The sequence below is a fragment of the Pectinophora gossypiella genome, chromosome 3 (genome assembly GCF_024362695.1).
Source record: "Pectinophora gossypiella chromosome 3, ilPecGoss1.1, whole genome shotgun sequence".
NCBI lineage: Eukaryota > Metazoa > Arthropoda > Insecta > Lepidoptera > Gelechiidae > Pectinophora > Pectinophora gossypiella.
The window spans coordinates 15,878,193-15,900,948 of NC_065406.1; the positions used below are offsets into that span (position 1 = coordinate 15,878,193).

Genomic DNA, 22,756 nt, shown 5'->3' on the forward strand with positions numbered 1-22,756 from the left:
GAAGATAAAGGCTTGATATTATGGTACGGTGTTATTTTGTTACTTAAACATAAAGATTTGGCCAACCACGAACTTAAATTTGAATTGATTTGAAGGGACTAATACTAGCTCCATCTCTTTCTGGCAGTTATTGTAAGTGAAAAACGGCACTAATTTAAGAGCAAAATACAAAATATAAATAATACAAAATAAAAACTAAAACCCGACTACGAAAAAATCACGCTCTAAAAAGTATGAAACAAGATAATAGGTGTATTTCTGTGAAATTCTTCCAAATAATGACATTTAGAAGATAGCTGTGGTCGTATGCCGTGGTAAGCAAACTCTTAGGATAGATTAGCATACGACCACGGCAATCTTCTAAACATTACATTACATTACTATTACATTACTATACGGAAAAATTTCAGAAAAATACACCTATTTACTTGTCTTATATTTTTTTTTTTCGAAAAACTCGAAAAAAAATTGTTTTGTCCTTTATTTATGCCCTCTAGAGGGCGCCACATTGAATTTAGCGTGACGTCACGTAGCCTATAACCATCGGACAGTCAAGATGCTTCTAGTGATAGCTCATTTGTTAAATTCTGACAAGTGGTTTAGAAGTTAGGTTGAAACATATGTGCATACATACATTTGTACATGAATACATAGCGGTCAAACACATCTCCAATTTCCGCAGTCGAGTAAAAAATAGGTTAAAGTGTCTACCCAAATAGGCACCAATATTACATTTTTATTTAGTGACTACATTGCCAATATTTTCCTTTAATTTGAGAAGGCTTAATATGAAATGAGGAGACTAAGTGCTTCCTCGTGAAGCGTACTTAGTGAGTGAAGGAATGGATTTGGACGGTATTAACGAATTGGGGCGAAGATAATGGAACAAAATCAGCAAGAAAGAGAAAGACAAATACAATGTATATACAGTAAAAATGCACAGATAGTATGTATTTCGACTGGGGTCTCCACATCAAATAAATATAACTGAATAGTTTTAAAGACAACACAACATAAAAATAAACATTATTTTATATGTTCCAGTGCCGAGCATAGGCCTCCTCTCAATCAACCCAATCATTTTTCATACACATACATACATAAACTCATGCCTATTTCCCACCGGGGTAAGCAGAGACTATGGAATTCGATTTGCATCTGACACACATCTCTCGCTTTCTCCACATTCATCAATCGTTTCATACACGCATGCCGGTTCAGAGTAGATCGTACTGAACCTTTTCTTAAGTCATCTCCAATTTGGTCAACGTGCGTCTTTCTACGTCTAGCTCTGCCAGAACCATTTTAATGATGAACTATTTAATTTAAAAAAGAAAATTCTGAGTTTTTGAATCTAATACTTTGTAGTACCTATCTATCTATTGTTAGGCTGAATAGTTCGTTGACAGTTATAAAACATTTTTCCATAAATGGCAACACAAGAATGGGGTTGTCAAATCGGACGGATTGATACACGCTCTCTTGCATTGGGGACCTTGTCGACATCGGACGTGTTTACCAAGTTAAGTGTTATTTTCTTGATACCAGAATAAATAAGTGTGATTACTGTTCTTCCGTATTTTACTACACTATCTGGCGCACCAAACCATATAGGTACACTGTGTTCGATCGATTCCCAAAGCGAATGTTATTGAGTTTACAGACTGCGTTACAATTAGCCTGAAACGTATTTTGTTTTAAAGTACTTACACATTTTTTTCATATACAAACTTCTAGGTTACTTCTAGTAAAACAATCACCTGCAAAATCAATTGTAATGGCAAGATACGATATCCTTTGAATCGACGAGAAAATCATTAACGACTCAAAATTGAAACTGTTGTAGAGCATCCTTTTGAAAACACTGCACAAGTGTTCGCATAGTTTTTATCTCTTCGCCAGCAACCATTAATCAGGCGGACTCTCCGTGGAAACTTCTGGAAAATAAGAAAAGTTTCCTTTCACTTGAATTAAAGTCCTAAACTAGATGACTGGGTGTTTTTCCCCTTTTTCATTCGGTGAGGACAGATTGATAAACTGCACTTTGGAACTGACGATTGTACTAATTGAAGCCTTGAAGTCCATTTTTAAAGTGCCTGTTCGACAACAACCCACTTTTTCTTTGGACTTCCCTTTTTCTGGTCGAGAATTCTATTGCTTTAATAAACTTTGACTCTGGTGTTCTGTTTGAAGTGTTAGTTTTCCTACTTCAGTGTTATTCTGGAATTTAATAGAAATGTAGGTAATACGATGATAAGTTAATGGACTTTGTTAGGTTAGGACGTATGTGTGCATTACTGGGTACTCTAGATGTTTCTATATTAAGTTATCATAAGGAAAATTGTGTACATTAATTATTATAGTTCGGAGTGTTTGTTTTCTGTTAGCCTTAATGTTTCATACTATACCATATCCTTGGAGAACCAAGAATAGGTAGAAACCTATACGTAGTAAGTAGGTTAGCTATGGAGGAGCTCGGTGGCGCAGCGGTTAACGCGCTCGGTCTGCGATTGTTGAAGTTAAGCAACTTGCGCAAAAGCCGGCCATAGGATGGGTGACCAAAAAAAAAAAGTTTTCATCTCGAGCTCCTCCGTGCTTCGGAAGGCACGTTAAGCCGTTGGTCCCGGCTGCATTAGCAGTCGTTAATAACCACCAATCCGCACGGGGCCCGCGTGGTGGTTTAAGGCCCGATCTCCCTATCCATTCATAGGGAAGGCCCGTGCCCCAGCAGTGGGGACGTTAATGGGCTGGTGATGATGAGGTTAGCTATGGTTACCCATGATAGCTCATGTTTATCCTCTATCACGTGTGGAAGTGACTTCTCTAAATATTTTTACCTGTGTAGTTTCACTCTTGATGTCTAGCTTATTGTGTGCGTTGTGTGTAGAAAGCGATGTGGTGTAAAAGACGATATAGTGACTAAGATTGAGAAGGGAATGTTAAGTTGGTTTGACACGTAGAGCAGATGAAGGATAACAGAATTATGAAAGCAGTGTATAAGGCGAAGGTTCGTGCTAGGGATGGCAGAGAAAGACCTAGAAGGACGAACATTGACCAAATTGGAGATGTCCTTAGAAAAGGAAGCAGCGTGCGTGTATGAAACAATGGATGAATGTGGAGGGAACAAGAGAAGTGTGACAGGATCGAAGCAAAAGGAATTCCATAGTCTCTACTTACCCCAGTGGTAAATAGGCGTGAAATTAGTATGTATGTATCGTGACCCACTGCTGGGCAAGAGGTCCTCCTCCGTCCCTTTCCATCCCGTCTTCTTTCTCCTTATCCCGTCCTTCCTTTCCGTCTCTGTCTCGAGCAAAATCTCTACACGCGTTAAAAATTAAATGCGAATTTGAGGATAACTTTTCTTGTTCTTAGCCAGTTTTTACTTCGGATTAATATAAGCTGTACAATTAAAATTTCATTAAGGTATTAAATATGATAATCTAATACACTTTTGCGGCTTACACCGCACGTTCTATACATTCTTCGTAACCATGGTTTCTATATTTCTTTTATTTTTGATTCTCACATTGATAACATTACTAATTGAATCATCTTTAAATAATCTTTTTGTCCGTCTTGTGTTTGTCTTATTGTTTTTATATTCTGTGGTGTACTTACTTTTATAGGCGTAAATGTCAAATTGCAATATTGCTTTTTTAGATGAATTGCTTCGAATTGCCTTTTTAACCCCCTGTTCTGTGTGGAATAAACTGTTAAATAAATTATTTGTATCCATTATTTCAACCATTTCATCAGCTGCCTGTTAATTCTCTTTGCAACTACGCGACAGTTAAATCTCCTCACATGCAATATACGAGTGTTTATGTATAAACCTAATACGACCGCCGGGTGCAACGCAAATTCTATTTGGACTAACATTAGTATTAACATGAGCTAAAAGCTTTTAGCGTGTATCTAATAAAAACTACTTCATGTACTTTACCAACATTATTAATTATCAATTTAATTTAAGTTCATAGTGTTCAATGAATTTAACGGTTCGCTTATTTAACATAATTTCATAATTATTGAATGTTGGTATTTTATCGATAGCTCTAATCAATAGCTAAATTAGAGAGAGTTTTGCAACAAAAACAGTTTGTTTATATAGGATAACGACAAAAATATACCAAAAGGAATTCGTGGGAATTAAGTCTGTAAGAAGCTTCTGTTTTTGCCCCAGAGACGATTCTTAGCAATAATTTGGACTTCTTTTCATGTTTCCTTTCTGTAAAAAGACAATCTATTTTAATTAGCTAACTAATACAAAAATTATTGTTGATATTATATTCCTTTGTTTGAATGATTTAAGTATTTTTTTTTTGCTTTTACCTTTCATCTTTTTCCTGCATCTTATTGCATACTAACCTAACAATATGATGGGTATTTCGTGAAATATTATAAACAAAATAGTTTTAACTAAACTTTTCTCTCTTACTAATAAGTTGCAATGCTGTTTTTATTACAGTGAATACCTTCGTGGACAGTGACGGTCCGTGGAACAGATTTTCTTTTCACAATTTTATGACTTCCTAATTTTTTCATGCATTTTTCCGGCTTTTGTTCTGGTTTCATACAAAACCATGGACCCGGCGTCAAGGGGGACAGAGTCATGTTCTCTGCCCTCCACTGAGGCAATTCCTGTTCGGCGCGTTCTTGCTGCGGGGTCACCCCTTACTTCAGTAGGCCGAATTGAGACGATGGCTGAGTTCAGATAGACCCAGACCTAACATAAAACCCTTGCCATTGGGATACGGGTGTAGACGCGGAGATAGAAGCCATCGGTAAACGCAATGCAGGACGGAAGAGACGAGTCACAGGGACTGTGACCTGGAACCTGACGAAAACTGTCAGTACTATTCAGAGGCGGAGAAGAGGAGTCAGGAGTCCCACTCGCGTCAGACGGAGTACCTACTGCGGGGCGGAAGGCAAGAAAGAAAACCACTGTCCTATTTTTCCCTAAAAAAGTAGCTTGGAGAATGTTACACCGACAAGAGCGTTGGTGACGTGATGTTTTTTTTTTTTAATTTTTCGCTTCTGCCTTTACCTTTCACCTGTCTTGAGCAAGTGCGAGCCCGCGACGCCTTCACATCGCTTGCATCGTATTTCTTACTAATGCTACGCTCACTCGCTGCAGTCGCTCCGACTCAGATGGATGTTGGTATTTCGGCTGAAATATAACCGCAGGGTGGTAGCTTAGTAGTTTTAGTTGAAATGTCTTGTAGTATAATCTGAGGTAAACGTCTTGAAATAGCTACCTACATGTGGGGATTGAGCCGTTGGTTTGCGCTTGCCTCTCGCTTTGAGACTTTGAGGTCGCAGTTTCGAATGCAGGACAGACCTAAAGTTCCAATGATTGTCGAATTTGTTTTCGAATTCATGTTTGGATCGTAAACGATTACCACTTGCTCAGCGGTGAAGGAAAACATCGTGAGGAAACCCACGTCCCCGAGAAAACCATTTTCGGAGGTATGTGACCTAATTGGGCTGGTTTTTTGTCGCGGGTTGGGAGGTCAGACATACAGTCGCTTCTATAAGTACCGGCTCTGTCAAATCTTCAGGTTAGGTAAGCGGACCATGTAGAAAACGGGATAATGCTAGAGATATTCATAAAATATTTTTACTTTGGACTAGGATTTCTGGGAACCAAAAAAACAGATGGATTTGATGCTCGGTATACCATCATCGGTCGTTTATGTATTGCATCATATTCATTTTTAACGTTGTTGACTATATAACGTGTAAAAACCTAAGATATGAGTCAGTAAACACAGTAGCCACAAACTAAAAATAAATGATAAACACGGTTGTTATAAAGGCTTATAATGTACAAATGACGTGTACATTTTGAAGGAAGGTGCGTCTACTAAGGGTAATGTACGAAACATTGTCTGCGTTACACTAACGGCCAAAATAATGGTATTCATAAAATTAAGAAAAAAAAAATATAATCATTTTATACATAATTAAAATAAAGATAAATTGTGAATAATTTTGTGTTAAAGTTTATAATCTGATAAAAATAATATTTAAAATTATATTATGTATAGTTTATTTTTCTGTAGTCTATCTTATCCCCGTTGATATAATCATGGACACATTAAATTTGAATATTGACAATTTTAAGTTGGAAATCACAACGATTATTATAATATACATATATTCTGTAGGTTTCCTGTCTTTATTTCTTTCGTTCTTCAAAAGACAGATTCTCATAAGGTGTTCATTGTTATGACGTTTATTGCTATCCCAGTGAGCAGTACTGGAATGTACTGGAATGGGAGCGAATAAAAAACATAAAACTCGATTAGCTACCTAAGCATGTCGTATAGTTTGACAGAGGGATTGTGTGCTTTCTAACATGTTGTACAGTTGTCATGTGCGATAGGCTAATCCCTTGTCACCATGAGGTTCATCATATCCATCTTATGAATTTATCTCTACAGTGGCTGCAAGTTGTTTTTGATTACTTGTGGAGCCGCCTTTTACGGCCGTGGTTTTATTTATAATGTATTATTGTGATAATAATAAATATTTTCTTTGTTTTATTTATTTTCTTTTCTTTGTTTCTTTGTTGCTTCTATGCTGTTCTGGGAGCATATAAAAACATAGAACACGTTCAGCTGCTTCTCTTCCCGGGCATGTCGTAAAAACCGACAGAGGGATTGTGTCCTCTAACATGATGGACTAATGTTATGGGCGATAGGCTGATCCCTTATCACCATAAGGTTCATCATATCCATCTTTGGAATTCGTATCAACAGTGGCTGCAAGTTGTCTTTGATTACTTGTAGCTCTGCCCACCCCATTAGGGATTACGGGCGTGAGTTTATGTATGTGTATGTATGTATGTGTCTTTGTTTTATTTTCTCTCTCTTTTTCTCTTGCCTTCTTCCTTTGTTTCTTACTCTCTGTCTTTCTTCTCTTAACGCAGTACCCTTACCGGCTCCATGTTGATACTATAATACTTAAGTACTTCTGTATTTTTATAACACCACATTTTGTAGGAACATGGTCGTAATAAAACATTTTTATTCTATTCTATTGTGATTATTCATCTCAGAACTCCATTACCAAAAGTGGCTGCGTATCGCCTCCAAGCGACTTTTATTTCTGCCTACCGCGATAAAGATTCCGAGCGCCAATTGTATGTGTTCTATCTTTATCTAATTCTGTCATCCGTTCTCTACACCGACGACAAGCACTCGACAATCTTGACATATCGATAATTATATCTCAAGGGTTTCGTACTAGCGTTACTAATTGATCGAAATACGATAGCACGAGTCGACTTGACGCGCCTCAGTTTCGTACTTGATATATTGCTTCGCTGTGTAATACGGAACGCATTAGGTAATATAAATAATAATTTTATTACGATATACTTATTTGATTATTAAATAATAAATTATTAGAAAAATAGTCTTTGTTTGTATTATTTAATTAGGTTTTTGTATTGTATATTTAAGTTTACAACGGCCTCCGTGATCCTTCGTAACTATTATCTATAAATATATGAACATTTTTTTATCTTTATCTTTTATCCAATGATTGAGCGTTAACGAAACACGGATCATCTTACATTGGAATAATTAGGAGATCAGCCTGTAATCTAGAACCATTCTTAAATCTTCGAACTGTCACGCGGTTTAATGGGTCATGCGGATTTTGGCCAGCGTCACCTCAACCCACCGGAACCAAGATTTTTAAAGCGAAAATATCTTTTAATTGGCATATCCCTAAAAGTGTCCTCAAATGTAAACTTAGCAAGCAAATTGCGCGTTCGCGTTCACAACGGCCACAATACAATGGCGGCCTCGGAGGCGTGAAAATACACAAAAGGCGCGAAAATGTATACAAATGTAATTAAAGTGTTTAAGGTATTTTGTTGCTTAGTAATTTGTAGTTGACGAGAGCAGTCCTTCAGTACATTCAAGTTATAATTTCTAATGTTTTGTTTGTTACTAATGTTTTGTAAAATTTTTGAGTTACACTTTATAAAGGGAAAATAAAAATATACCTATCGACCGCCGGCGTGGTTGACGTTTTCGCTGTTTAGATCATAGATCATAGACGTGGTTTTCTGAAATTTATTGTGCACAAGCTCGCCCCCCCTTAAATGGGAGTTAAACTTAGCTCGCGAAGAGTGGGTGTGTTTATACTACGCACCTCTGCCTACACCTTTTGGGATACAGGCGTGATGCTATATTTTGGCACGGTATCAAATGGATCTCAATGTCACCTCCGGTTGATCCTAATCAGGAAATCTGTACACACAGACTACTTATGTCATGATTTATTTAAAAAAAATCATTTATTTTCAGACTACAGTCCATAGATATGTTAGTATGACTAACTTACATGCTATGTTAGTAACAAGTAATGTAGATAATATAATAAGCAGATGGGCAACCTCACCGTGCGCTCGGGCGCAACACGTGCAGCTCGTGGTTTTATGGAAATAAAACATATTTACCTTTATAAAGCATAATATTTTATTGTCATTATATCAAATCAAAATGCAACATTTATGATCTTTCTCGCAATCCGTGGCCCGTTGGAATACAAGGCTGTCAGGACATCTAGAGGTCGCAGGCATACATTCACCACCATTCTTTCGGCATCTTGTCTCACTTAGTGCAACTGCAAATACGAGAAAGAAATGTGAACACATTCAAAATTCTAATTCTAATTCGAGTTCAAATTCGAAATTCAAATTCAAAAATCTTATTTTATTTCCAATTCAACATGCAAATTTAAATTCAAAATTAAATAATTCCTGCACGATTACAATTATACTATGTGTACAGACTATCCACCAAAATAATAAGTAACTTAAACTCCTTGGATTTCAGTCTCATTAATGTCTGCAAATGTGATCATAAAAATGATGTTCTATCTTCAATCTCGTAGGATCTAATTTCTCAGATACAATAGTCAAATTAAGATTGGATTTTTTGGCCATATCTCACTATGACACCTCAGTGGCGCCGCCGTCACAGTCGTGCCACCAAAAAATGCCACCAACTACATACATTTTAAGTTGTCCCACCATAGTGTCCTAGTGAGATAAGGCCCTAAAAGGACATTGAGCCTTACGTATATGAACCTTGTATAAAAGCGTATAAGTATGTATAGCACAGGTTATGAGAATCTGCAGTAGTTTTTGGCGGATGAGACGTTCGTTACGTAAAAAATGACGATTCCAAGTGTAACTATGTTACCTACCGAAAAAAATATTTTTGAATGTAGAATTTTACAGTCCAGGGGCTTCAGCCAAGTTGCGAGTGATTATGATATTGATCTACAGTGACACTGACAAAAATGTATGGAATTGACATAAAGTGACATGTCAATCTCATACATTTTATTACTGTCATTGACAATTCTCATAATTATTTGCTGCTTGACTAACCTCCAAATTTATAGGTCGGTCTCTTGATAGCAATATGATTAACTTAATTACAGACTATATCGCAAAGCGAGTAGATATGATTTTTATGTATGTATGTATATCTATATATTATAAGATAAAATGTCTTCGTACCTCCATGACAACACTCCACATTATTTCTTTGTTGAAGAGGGCACAGGCCTTTAACTCGGTCTAATTTCCCTTCAGGGCAGTCGAAGGCCCGCACACAAATACCTCCTTGAGTTGTACACGGTAATTCGTTGAATGGTTCTCCGCTATCTGTAATAATGATGATTAAAAGGTGATGACATTTGCAATTAATTATAATAATTTATATCACAACAACATAAATTGTGGGAGAATTAAATTCCAGCTCTGCGGCTAGCCGCACCGTTAGCTGCACATAAAAAAACACATTGAACTACTAAAATATTTAATAACACAACACATCACTACGCCTGTATCCCTAGGGGTAGGCAGAAGAGTGGAATCCAATCCTCGCTAGCTATATTTATGTACATACATACATACATAAACTCACGCCCGTAATCCCTAATGGGGTGGGCAGAGCCACAAGTAATCAAAGACAACTTGCAGCCACTGTTGATACGAAGTCCAAAGATGGATATATTTATGTCCCATGTAATAATGGGCGAACCTATTGCCTTTAACCGGGCACGAATCCAACAAACAAAAATATTTAATTCTACACTTTTCAAAATTCACGCGCATGGTAAACTATTTAATCACTACATAGTTTAAACAAAGTCACTTTTTCTGTCCATATATCCCTATGTAAGACGCTTAATTTTTTAAAATTACGCAACGAATTTTAATGCGGTTTTTTTAATATATAGAAGAAGAAGATTTATATGTATAATAACATCCATTAAATAGTGGAGAAATACTGTTATTTTTGAGGTTTTTAGTGTGATTACATAAGATACTAAATCTTTTAAGGGGCAATGTATACGTTTTTATAATAAGATTCCCATTGACATTCAGAATTTGCCTTTCAACTGTTTTAAGACAGTAGTTAAACAAAAACTTTACTTACAAAAAAGGTTATTATAAAGTTAGTGATTATTTAAAAGATATGAATGCATGGGATTAACTGTCTGAGAACTGATATTAGGCAGCTAAATTACTCAATTGTATACCAATATTATTATTATTTTTTTTTAAGTACGTCTAGGGCCCTGTGCCGAGGTTTTTCTTGCAGCTTCTTTTCCCCGGCTGTACAGGTTGTGAGAAGCTGCAGTAGTTTTAGGCGGATGAGACGTTCGTTGTGTAAAAATTGACGATTCAAAGTGTAACTATGTTACCTACTGAATAAAGATATTTTTGAATTTGAATTTGATGTCGTAAATAATTTAATTTTTCCTCAGCATTGCACCCGAGCGAAGCCGGGGCGGGTCGCTAGTTGATAAATGTAAGCCCAAATGTAGCAATCTCTTTATTTCTATTTGTAAATATTTTACTCTGCAACTAGTCATTACAGACAATTTTTCTAGACGTTAGGAATATTCCTTAAATGTAACACGGTAAAATAGTGGAATTTTCTAGTTTTTTTTTTATTATTCGATCTGAGAATGTACGTAATATTATCCCTCCTCGCAGCTCCACTGCTGGTACCTTTTAGACACATCTGAAGTAATGCCAGTGTAATATAGTTCGTGTCTAAAATTTATTCAATCGACTACTTTAGGCTCTGCCCACCATATCACGGATGAGAGTTATATCTGTATTAGAACAAATACTTACTGACACTGTAACCGGAAACAGAATTAGTTATCACACTTCCGACTAACGCCAAACACAACACTGTTAACCAGAACATAATAATATTTCACTTTTTTATTTCGAACGCAATATTTCAAGCAACTGCACGCTTCAAGTTACCAATATGTTGTAATACGCGATTGATAAAACCGTTGTATTTATAGTTATTTGCCCGCATTATGGTAATACTTTTCACACGATATCACTATTTACGCACGTTTTCCTCTATGGTTCCAGTTTAGTTTATCTTTTTAATGGATGTCTTTTGTAATTTACTAATGTTCTAGTCTGACGTCTAATTTGCATGTTAATACGCTCACACTAATTCAGGGGTGGGATTGACTGAGGTACTGACGTATGACAATTACCAGAAAACGTTTAACTGTTAATCACGCGGGGTGGATGAGCGTGAAAGTGGCGGATGTCACCGTCTTGTCATAGAATAACGAATAATAGAACGGCAACTCTCCGCTCCCCACCAGCGTCTGAGCGAGGTTTACCTCACCCCCCTCGAACTTAGTTTAGACTAAAATCGTATGGCGACAGACGTCAGACACATAGATGCGCGTGTACGATAACGTCAATGTGTGGTGTTTGTGTAAAAGGAGGTTGTTTGTATGAATACAAGTGCCGCGTCTGCTGCCAAACTGAGAATGTTGACATTGTAAATCTCTTTAGTTGTAAGGACATAGGCTGCTTTCCTTTTTCAAATTCAATTAAGTTTGCTAGATCATTATCTACAGGTAGAGTCCCAATGCGACAATGTTTAAATACAATAAAATTATTTATATTCTTAATCTCATCATCATCTCAGGCTTTTACATCTTTATCAGATGATTCAAACAGCGTTTCTGTGGCAGATTTTAAAATGGCTGTAAAGTCCGATGCGAAAACGACAGTAGCGGCCGCACGACTGGCATTGTAGTTGACGGTGACGGTACAGGTGGTAAATAGGCCCTCTCACTTCTGTGTCGCCTCTCGCGCTTGTCGGCTAGAATTTGGAACCAGGTTTTATCGTGTGCTTTGCACCCATCGGCTAAAGACGTCCTCCACTTGTTCTGGTCACTGGCCAGGTCCTCCCATTTATCGGGGCTGATCTGAAAAGCAAGCATGTCACGCTTTGTGCAGACTTTAAAACGCAACACGCAACAACGGCCTCTCTTTCATTCTCATTCTTAATCTCTCTCTCTCTCTCTCTCTATTTAAGAGCTGCGCTCTTGTCGGTGGAGTGTATTCTTAATCTAGATAACATAAAAACATTGCTAAAAATTGTTTAAGTCTCTTTTGTACTCTGGTATTATCTGCCTAAAGGTTAGGTAATAAATCTCTGTTTACATAAGTTGTGCGCCTTTTTACTGCCGGAAAGTGGAAAGTGCCAACATTCCCGAGAACAGGAACAATTTGGCATTTGCGCATACTAAAGTAAGTGCGCAATGCAAACAAATGTCAAATAACAATAATATTTGCTTCAATGTGGCCTTTTTAACCGCCCAGCTCATCACTGGTAGTCAGTAGACTAGTGATGTGTAGTGACTAGACGTTGTCAAATCATTGACAAATTGACTATAGATACTTCATTTAGATCAATATCATCGTCATACAACAATACCATCTATCGGTAGTTTTGAACAATCGATAAAAATGACAGGTATAACTTAAAATAAAATTAAATGATGTGTACCGGAATCAGCAGTAATATGGTATTTAAATTCTACAGGAATGGAGCTATTAAGTTATCTGTTTATCCGACATTGGTAATATATTTCCTTAGTTAATTATGTTGTTTGATAATGACTACATCCTTCATGTCTTCGTGCACTTTGAAGTTAAAAACGAAATGCAGAACTACTAATACTTCATCATCATCAGCCCATTAACGTCCCCACTGCTGGGGCACGGGCCTTCCCTATGGATGGATAGGGAGATCGGGCCTTAAACCATCACGCGGGCCCAGTGCGGATTGATGGTTATTAACGACTGCTAATGCAGCCGGTACCAACGGCATAACGTGCCTTCCGAAGCACGGAGGAGCTCGAGATGAAAACTTTATTTTTGTGGTCACCCATCCTATGACCGGCCTTTGCGAAAGTTGCTTTACTTCAACAATCGCAGACCGAGCGCGTTTACCGCTGCGCCACCGAGCTCCTCAAGACTAATTCATGCCGCTGCAAAATCGACTAAAAGACATCGGCCAAAAATATTTTCAAATGCATCTTTTTATGAGGGTGAAATCTTTAATTTGTTATTCGTCAAAAACCCAATCAAATTTTATTGCAATCGAATTAAAACAGAGGCATGTGCCAAGCAGTGGAACGCATGAAGGCTGTTTGGTGTTCTTGTTCCTGGAAAGTGGTGTGGCAGGATCCTAGTAACTGGAATTCCGTGATCTCTACCCACCCCAATCAGAAACAGGCGTGATCTTATCTACGTACAGTAACACCAAAATACATTTGTGAAGTAACTGAAGAACTTAATGAGTTTTCTATGGGAATCGTTAGCAACGATTAAATTCCTATCGCATAGTGGTCATTTGCTTAATCACCAAACAATACAAGCCATTTCTAGACAATGGAAACTACAATTGGCTTTTTGGTAGCATAATACACTGACACAATACAAGCTAAACAAATTAATACATATACAAATTAATTAATTACAACATGATCAAATAAATTTCTAATAGTAAAAATATGACATATATGATATAATTATAGCACGATCCAAAATCACTTATTTATTTGTAGACGCATGTGCACATAGACGTTAATTCATTAATGTTGGATTAATTTATAAATCATTTAATTATGATTTTGTATCTATGTGTATTAAGACTAAGTTTCTATTAATAAATAATAAAATCAATTTATTCAAACAATTAATAAATAAATTCATCCGTTTGAGTTCTGTCTTATTTATAGCTATATTTTTATTTATTTTGACAATCACGCATTCCGCTCAAAGTTTGCAACAACAGAAATTAAATTTTGCTGTATGTACATGAAGCAATAAATAAACTATGAAATTAACTAAGGTTATCTTATATTTACGATCTCTCTCTCTCTATTTAAAAGCTGCGCTCTTGTCGGTGGAGTAACCGCCATTCCTCTCTTCTTCCCGCCAAAACCTTCACCACCCGATACGACACGACCTGCACCTTCTCTTTTATTTGTTTCATAAATGTTATCCTAGGTCTACCCCTTCCTCTCTTCCCTTCAATTTTTCCTTCTATAATGTTTGTTATAAATGAATCGTGTCGTATCAGGTGGCCAATCATATTTCCTCTCCGGTTCTCTATAGTCTTCAATATGGTTCTCTTTTCTTCAACTCTTTCCAGCACTTTTTCATTTGACACCATTTCAGTCCAGCTTATACCCTCCATCCTTCGCCAACACCACATCTCAAACGCTTCCAATATCTCTCTGTCTCTCTGTGTCATAGTCCACGTTTCACTTCCATAGAGTGCAATGCTCCAAATATTATATGATTTAATAAACCGTTTCCTTATTTTTAATGATATGTTTTTGGTTTTCAAAATGTATTTTTTCCTGTTAAATGCTTGTTGCTTGTTGTTTAATGCTATTTACGATCAAGGATACAATATTCAAACCACATCATATTCCTAGCATTAGAGCATCACGCCTGTATCCCCGAAGGGGTAGGCAGAGAAGTATATTCTACACACCCGCTCCTCGCTATAATTGCCATTATCCGGGCACTAATCTTGGAAGCCACATGATATTATTATCTATGATTCAAACATGAATTTGAACTCACAAAGTAGAGACCGAGTCGTGATTTGAACTTGTGATACTACGATGTAAGTCAGGCCTTCTTCAAACAAATAGAAGCTATCAAGGATCATGGATAATGTATTGTATTAATGAACGTATATAAACCATAATTTATAAGTTCATTCCAAGATTTCGTACTTTATGAAATATCAATTGTAAGTAAGCAAGTAAAATGTTTATTTAAAAAAATATATTTTTCATATATTGGTACAATAAAAACCCCACAAAACCAATTCCTCGGTTTGTCTGTGGGAGTGTGTACAGTCATGAGCAATATAATGTTCCCACTTTAGGACTCTGTCGCACTAACATATTTGACATTTAGTGAGACTTACAGCTCAATTTGTCAAAGAAGTTAATGTGACATGGTACCAAAGTATATACATATTAATGTGTACCGTACACTGTCAACGCCTTAACAGGCAAATAGGTTATAGTGCGAAGATTTTAAAGTACTTACTAATTTCTTTTCTCAAGGTGAGAAACAAATTGTGTTGCAAAAAAAGTAAAAAACGAAGAACGTACGGAAATTAAACCTCTTATTTACGGCCGCAAAATTTAATTCAGTTATAAGAAACAAACAGAAAAGACGGATAAATGTTACTGAATTATTTAACGTCATTTTCGTTGCTTCGCCTTGAAACTGTGGAGATTTCTTATAAACTGTGAAGAATGGAACATTTCTTATTTGAATTTATTGCTGAGTTGAAAACTTATTACATTATAATGTTGGTTTTGTTCTGATTTCAAATAAGGAAGTGGTTGATGCAATTAAAGTTAGAAGAACCGTTCTGATTTTAAAAAGTGGAGGTTAGGGGAGTCATGTGCCCAATAGTAACCCGTTACGGGTAACCCACAACGTCAAAACCCGAACCGGGATTCGAAACCGTGACACGATGATGTAAGTATGCGTTCTTTGAAAATTCAAAAATTCAAAATACAAATATATTTATTTTTCAAAATTGGCTTACATAGTTAGCGCTTTTTGAACGTCGAAAATTAAATTATTATGTAACTAGCTGTAAAACTACTACCACATCGGAATCTGTAACGCTGAGGGAAAGACGTGCCCAGAAAACCCTAGTCCTACTGTTTCATGCTTTCCTTTATATTTTTTTTAATCCAGTTTGTATTACATAATTTATAAACTTAAATACTATAATCCAATTGCAGCGGGGAGATCAAATCGCCATATCGAAGGAATTCATCTAAAAAGCAATGTTACTCAACAAAATGCGCAATGTCAACATACACATTAGTAATAATTAATTATTTAATTAATTAATTAATTCATTAATTATTTTGTAATTGCACTTGTTTTTATTGTTTAACTATAATATATTGTCATTGTGTTGTTGTAAGTTTTGTGCAATAAAGGTTATTATTATCTTATTATTATTATTATTACATACATCACACACATTCAACGTACTCACATTGCAACATTGCTTTTTTAGAAAAAAATCGGACCTGTCAAATCTTCAGGTTAGGTAAGCGGACCTTGGGGAGATTATGAACATTGCCTTTTTAGATGAATTGCATCATTGTAGTACTTTAGCCCCCAGAATTATCACGGGTTTTCTAATAAGCATTTCAATTGTTAATGATTTCGATAGCTCACGACTGTAAATCCAAAAGGGTTGCCTTGTCGGGTTGTGAGCACTTTAAAAGATGGAAAAGGGAAACGGACTCACGTGTGATGAGGCTCTGAACTTGTCTTGGCTGGAATGCTGTTCCTGAGGGGCGCCCCTTATTACTTGTTCACGGTGAAGTTTAGAAGCTGGAGATGGTCACTTAGGTAGTTTTTATGATTTTTTAACACAATATGTTATGATGTCCGTACGCACACTTGACGACCGCTTCGGAAGAGAGCGAATTGGCTCGTTGGGACGAATGAATGGATGTATGGGCATGGATATAGGAAGAGCGGGAGATTTAAAGTGCTAACTGATAATTGATTACTTTAACATAAATCAAACATCTTCATCAGGACCTGAAACAGTCCCAAAGTCGTCAAAGTCCAAAAGCAAAATGAAAACAGTATTTAAACAGTCATCATCGTCATATTTGTAGACAATCATCATTAATCATCATTGTAATAGCATGTTCCCGGATAAACAACGCGCCCGCATTCTCGCGTAAAGGGTGAGATAACCCAACCCTTCTCTCAGTACTGCGTCTAATTTACTGAAAAGATAACCATCACTGGCTCCTTGGTGCAAGTTACAAGAGAGAGAACATAAAAAGTATTTAAGTTTTTTTATTGGTGCTTCTGCACTGTAAAGTCGTGAAGTGTAAATAAATAAATAAAAACATAATGCATCATCATCATCTCCCTCGCGTTATCCCGTTTTCACGGGTCCAATTACCTAACCCGAAGATTTGACAGATCCAGTTTTTCACAGAAGCGAATGCCTGTCTGACCATAACGTAACATAACGCAAACAGTCTATATACCCGCTGCTGGCCACAGGTCTCCCCTTAATCAACCGGAGGGGGATGGAGCATACTCCACCACGCTGCTCCACTGCGGATTGGTGGAGGTGTTTTTATGTCTAATAACCGAGACAGGACACATAATAGCCAGGACCAACGGCTTAACGAGCCCTCCGAAGTACAGAATTATCTTACATTTTCAGACAATCAGGTGAAGAAGAATCTACACATCATAATTATTCTATCATCTCTGCATCTACCACAGGGTTAACGGGGTATGGGGGGGAATAATGCGAACGGATCATCAGAATTTATTGCTTCATATAAGATGACTGTACATTTTTTTTTGACGTGACTTATTGTAGATTTGCCGCAGATGGCATTAACTACTTGGCCGGACAAATAGGCAGCGCTAAAGGCTCTCACCCGGTACAACGTTTAAGACAACAGGCCTGAGGGTGCCCAGTTGGCCGCGAGCCTCAGTTCAGGGCGTCGTCTGAGAGGTAAAATAATTGAAAGAATTAATTGACCCTAGTGGGTCGATAGCGATAAGTGCTTATTGAGGGAAATAGTCGACCACGCCGGCGGGGTCGGTATCGGGGTCCTGAAGTGTTTGGTGTCGCGAGCTGATTGGCTGCCTCTATGGCTACATGATGCCTGGAAGAAAATACCAGTAATCTCCTACCTTGCGCCACTCAGGAGTTCTACAGAGATGCTGTTAAACCGCAACGTTCTTGCGTAATTGCTGCCCTTAGGAGTAAGATAGCGCCAAAAATCCCGCAAATCTTTGTCCTTGTACATAGCTCCGTAATAACTAATACATTTTATGGCCTCAAACCGCTTCTCTAGATTACTCTCCGTTCCCTTCAGATTTACAACTGTTACTTCTGATGGAATTACTCTGGAGGTTTAAATTGTTATCTTTTTTTGAAAGCGTCTGATTTTATGTTGTGCGCGGTCTCTTTAGTACCATGTCACATTAACCTATTTGACCAACCAAACTCTAACTCTCATTAAATGTTAAATATGTCAGTGTTATAGTGTTCTAAAGTGGATACACGACATTGCATAACTGCACTTCTTCATCTTAACATTCACATACATACAAGAAATCAGAAGACTTGTTCCAGCCACACATTGGGACACATTAGGGACATTTTGTGGGACGTCCTTTCTTTGGTTACACATTGCACCCTGACCCACCTTTTTGTCAGAAAAACGAATAATTCTATACTTCGAAAGGCATATAAAATCATTGTTAAAATAAATTAAATTCATCATACAAGACACCACTTACATTCAAATCATACGGCCGCCGTGGTCCAGTGGTTGCGCGTCGGACTCACGATCCGGAGGTCCCGGGTTCGGATCCTGGTGGGGAGATATCACAAAAAATACTTTGTCATATCTAGTTTGGTTAGGTCATTACAGGCTCTCCTAATTGTCTCAAAGTAAGATGATGACGTTACGCCATTGGTCACGGTTACTGATACCAGGGTTGATGGGGTTGGTAAACTACCTCACAACCCACACGATAGAGGAAGAAGATCCAAATCATATTTTCGTAAGTCTACTTTCCCCAAAAGAGCAAAGAGAACAAGAGAGCATTTCCGAAAAAGAGCAAGTCGTCTATATATGCTTTCTTTGAACATGTCCAATACGTTGTCAGTTTAAGCCCTTGATACTATTTAAATACATACCTATGATCTTTCCGGCTCACACTTGCCATCAAGAACTGTTTTCAATCTATACGATAAGACCGAAGGCCTTCATTCCGTCACGTACAGATTCTTACTCGTGACACAGAATCATGTGTATTTTAGATAGTACCTACATACTAAATGTACGTAGTACTTTAAATACAATGTACTAACCTTATGATTGGCTATATAGAGGTAGAAATGAAATTACGAGAGTTGTCAATTTCAACCAATCATAGGATAGGATTTGTATAATGTCAATATAGAAACCGATTTATACGTTTAGGCCTTTGCTCTGGCATGTCCTTTTAGGTTCGATATGCACCTTTGAACTATCCACCGATTTTTTTTTTAATTTAACCGATCGAAAGTTATTTTTAAAATAAGAATTTTGTTCGGAAACTTGATGTTGGCAGAACCATCGTTTCTGAACGATGCAACCGTAAATAGAATAAATTTGGAGAAGTTGGTTTATCCTACAACATATTGTAGCAACACGGCAAACGTATCGCGCGCAGATCGAATTATATCGAGGCTTTAGACCAATAGCCGTACCGCGTTTATCCACTTAGATAGCATTCGCTGCGTCGCTTAAGTCCCACGTAACAGAGGAGAGTTTATTGTCGTAAACCAGGCACAAATACAGAAAACCATGTGTTCCAAATATGAATTCAAGCTTATAAAGTCGAATACAGTGGTTTGGAGACCGAGCCGGTATTCTTTTTTTTATTCCAACCCAACCACGATGTATGTATAAGTCACGCATTCTCCGTACTGCGCTATGATGGACATGTCCGGAGCTGTCAAACAAAGACAAAATTAAATTTACTTTTTAATTACATTTATTTATAGCATTTAAACACAATGCTAACAAAATAAAGTAAACAATGCAATGAAATTAATTATTCGTTTTTTATTAATTTATTATATATTTTTAATGTGTAATTTAAATGCAATGTTGTTACTTTTTAATTATTACCTACACCAGCGAAGTCGGGAGAAACAGCTAGTTCTATGAATTAGCGAACAAACGTGCAGCGCAATCCACATGAATAGGCAATGTACTTGTTTCACTCTTCAGTGGATCGTAACTTAGTCATAGGACAAAGCACTTGCCTTCAGGGTGTTAATTACGTGTATTGAACTGTTTCAGCACAAGTCTTTGGTGTTCATTAGTGTAAATAATAGTGCTGAATCCAGTACACACCATCTTATTTTATTTTAAGTTATTCCTGTCATTTTCTTACCCGCCGAAAAGGAACGGAGAATGACAGCTGTTAATTTTAAAATGAGTGAGTGAATGAATGAATAACCCGGGCGAATCAAATGGGCATCTAACTGATGTGAAGTCACTGGGTCCTGTGGTTCAGCGGCTTGCTTCTCAAATGGGGAGCCGGAATTGTACCCGTTATAGGTTTAACAGAAAGCTCGGTGAGGTGTAGGTACTCAGTGTAGTATATTCTGTTCTCTTGTTAATATTAATTAAACACGGATGTGATAGAAGCACTGGTTTATTTTAAAAATGAAAAATCTTTGTTACAACATGTACGTTACGTAATAATAGCCAATTTCCCGCTAAATCATAAAGCTTTGTCTTACAGTCTTTTTAGAGGTGTCCGTAGTCTATACCCACGCATTATAGGTTAACCTTTTTTATATCTTTATTATTCAATGACAACTGTCAACATGGCCGTCTGTACCATTTGCGTTTCGGTTTTCCTATAAGTTGCGTTTGGTTACACTACAGTACACTCAGTTCATCTAGTCATGGTTGTAATTCTGACTACCCCGATTGGGATACATGGCATCTCTTTTTCTATCGTGTGGGTTGTGAGCTGGAATACCTACCTTATCAACCCTGGTGTCAGGGTTATTACTGAGCCGCCATAGACCTCTGACATGACTCATGTAACGACTACGTGCTTACATTATTAAGTAATGGCCGGGATCAAAGGCTTATCGTGCCTTCCGAAGCACGGATTATCTTAGTTTTGGACAATCAGGTGATCCGCCGGTAATGTCCTAATCAAACTAGGGATCGCAAAGTGATTTTTGTGATTTGTCCCCACCGGGATTCGAACCTGGGACCTCCGGATCGTGAGTACAACGCTCAACCACTGGACCACGGAAGCCGTTTACGTGATATGTTATGAAAATATTATATATAATGCACTGTTTACAACACGTTCGCTAGTAGTCCAACTCTAGTCCCAAACTCATCCACTCTTTCATCATCAAAATTCATTCATTATCACATTTTACCAAATCAAAGCGACGTTTCAATAAATTGTCAGTCATTTACGTGAAACAGGAACAGTCAACAAACGCCAATTTATCTTAATTACACCCAAGATGGACGTCGCAAAGTTTGTCATTGTTTGGCAGACGAAACTTCAAGGAAAAAGGACTATTTAATGTACATAAATGCCTTCTACAAGATAAAAACATTCTTAATCCTTGCAGTATCAAGAACATTTAAAGGACAATGAGCGATTTTCTACTAGGCCGTCCCCATTTAACACGGAATCATCATCTGACTTTTTCTGAGGAACAGGCGACCCAGACTGCAAATTCAACCCGATTGATGATTTGTGATTTATTATATTGTATGTTATGTTCATCTTCTTTTATCGCGCGGGTTGTGAGGTGGATTACCTACCAACCTCACCAAAGGCCCCGGACATGACTTATGTAACGAATACATACTTCGTGTCAGTAATTAACATCAGTAATTAGTAACCGGGACCAATGTCTTGTGCCTTCCGAAGCACTGATTATCTTACTTTTAGACCATCAGGTGATCAGATTGTAATGTCTTAACCAACCTAGGGATCTTAAAGTAAGTAATATTTCCTCACTGGGATTCGATCCCGTGACCTCCGGATCGTGAGCCCCACGCTCAACAAACGAACCACGGAGGCCGTTAAAAATGTCAGTATACTATTAGGCGATTCTCCAAGCACGTTCATGCGGATGCATTTTCTGTGTGTTAGACTGTGCGTGTTTTCTATACAAACGGAGATACTTACAAGCAACGGAAGAACACGCATCCACGCGCTACGCTGCATCATGCGGGGCAGTGTGAGAATCGCCTTATAATGCAGCGCAACAGCTTTATACTGAAACCTAAATATTATATTAACTGTAAACAGCACGTGCGGCTAGCTAAGAAACAACACTTGTTTACGACACACGTGCAAGGTACGGTAGTAGGGATAAGCCTTGGTTGTACCAGTCTGGTTGGAGTCGCTCACCGGGTCTCCCTCAACAGGGACTCACCTGGTGTGCTGAGTCGCCGGCGGCACCCACCGGCTCGACACCGGACTACGGAGGGGGAGCTTTGCCCGTCGTGGCCTAACTCCGCGCCCCGCCCGTCACCGCGGGCGGCGACAGCGCCTACACCAGGCTCTATGCCCCGAAGGTGTCCTCCGTACCACACCTGCTGTACCATTCTCGTGTTGAACTCCGTACAGAGAACATCCAATAAAAGTGATCTGTGACAGTGAGCCATCGTTTAACTAGCGCTATGCGTCCTCCACAAAGGTCCCTGTTAACTTGGGATCAGAGTACCTCATTCGTGCTCTAACATATTATTAAAATGTGGGAAGAATAAAAGTGTAGGTAAAAGAGTA

General features: G+C 37.8%; 1 protein-coding gene and 1 long non-coding RNA gene across 3 annotated transcripts; both read right to left on the minus strand.

Moving 5' to 3' along the window:
* Positions 1 to 489: 489 nt before the first annotated feature.
* Positions 490 to 22,454, minus strand: LOC126382191 (uncharacterized). 2 transcript variants are annotated; one of them, XR_007569035.1, is made up of 5 exons: positions 22,154 to 22,454; positions 18,722 to 18,795; positions 5,048 to 5,170; positions 1,761 to 1,937; positions 490 to 1,680 (listed from the first exon to the last, which is right to left on the minus strand). It is a non-coding gene; the product is annotated as an uncharacterized LOC126382191 (long non-coding RNA). The 2 variants fall into 2 exon arrangements; XR_007569034.1 differs by having other exon boundaries at positions 490 to 1,937.
* On the minus strand, positions 8,472 to 11,346 carry LOC126382179 (U-scoloptoxin(19)-Sm1a). Its single transcript, XM_050031967.1, has 3 exons — positions 11,180 to 11,346; positions 9,548 to 9,694; positions 8,472 to 8,643 (listed from the first exon to the last, which is right to left on the minus strand). Exons 1-3 carry the CDS (start codon positions 11,253 to 11,255, stop codon positions 8,510 to 8,512), a joined length of 357 nt encoding a protein of 118 aa, XP_049887924.1. The 5' UTR covers positions 11,256 to 11,346; the 3' UTR covers positions 8,472 to 8,509.
* Positions 22,455 to 22,756: the final 302 nt, after the last annotated feature.

Bases quoted from the DNA above. Each gene is read 5' to 3' on its own strand.
- LOC126382179 (XM_050031967.1), bottom strand. From the start codon at position 11,255: ATGTTCTGGTTAACAGTGTTGTGTTTGGCGTTAGTCGGAAGTGTGATA. The intron at 9,695-11,179 runs GTAAGTATTTGT...TCATTATTACAG, and splicing joins TGTTTCCGGTTACAGTGTCA to ATAGCGGAGAACCATTCAAC. The intron at 8,644-9,547 runs GTACGAAGACAT...TCGTATTTGCAG, and splicing joins TGTGGAGTGTTGTCATGGAG to TTGCACTAAGTGAGACAAGA.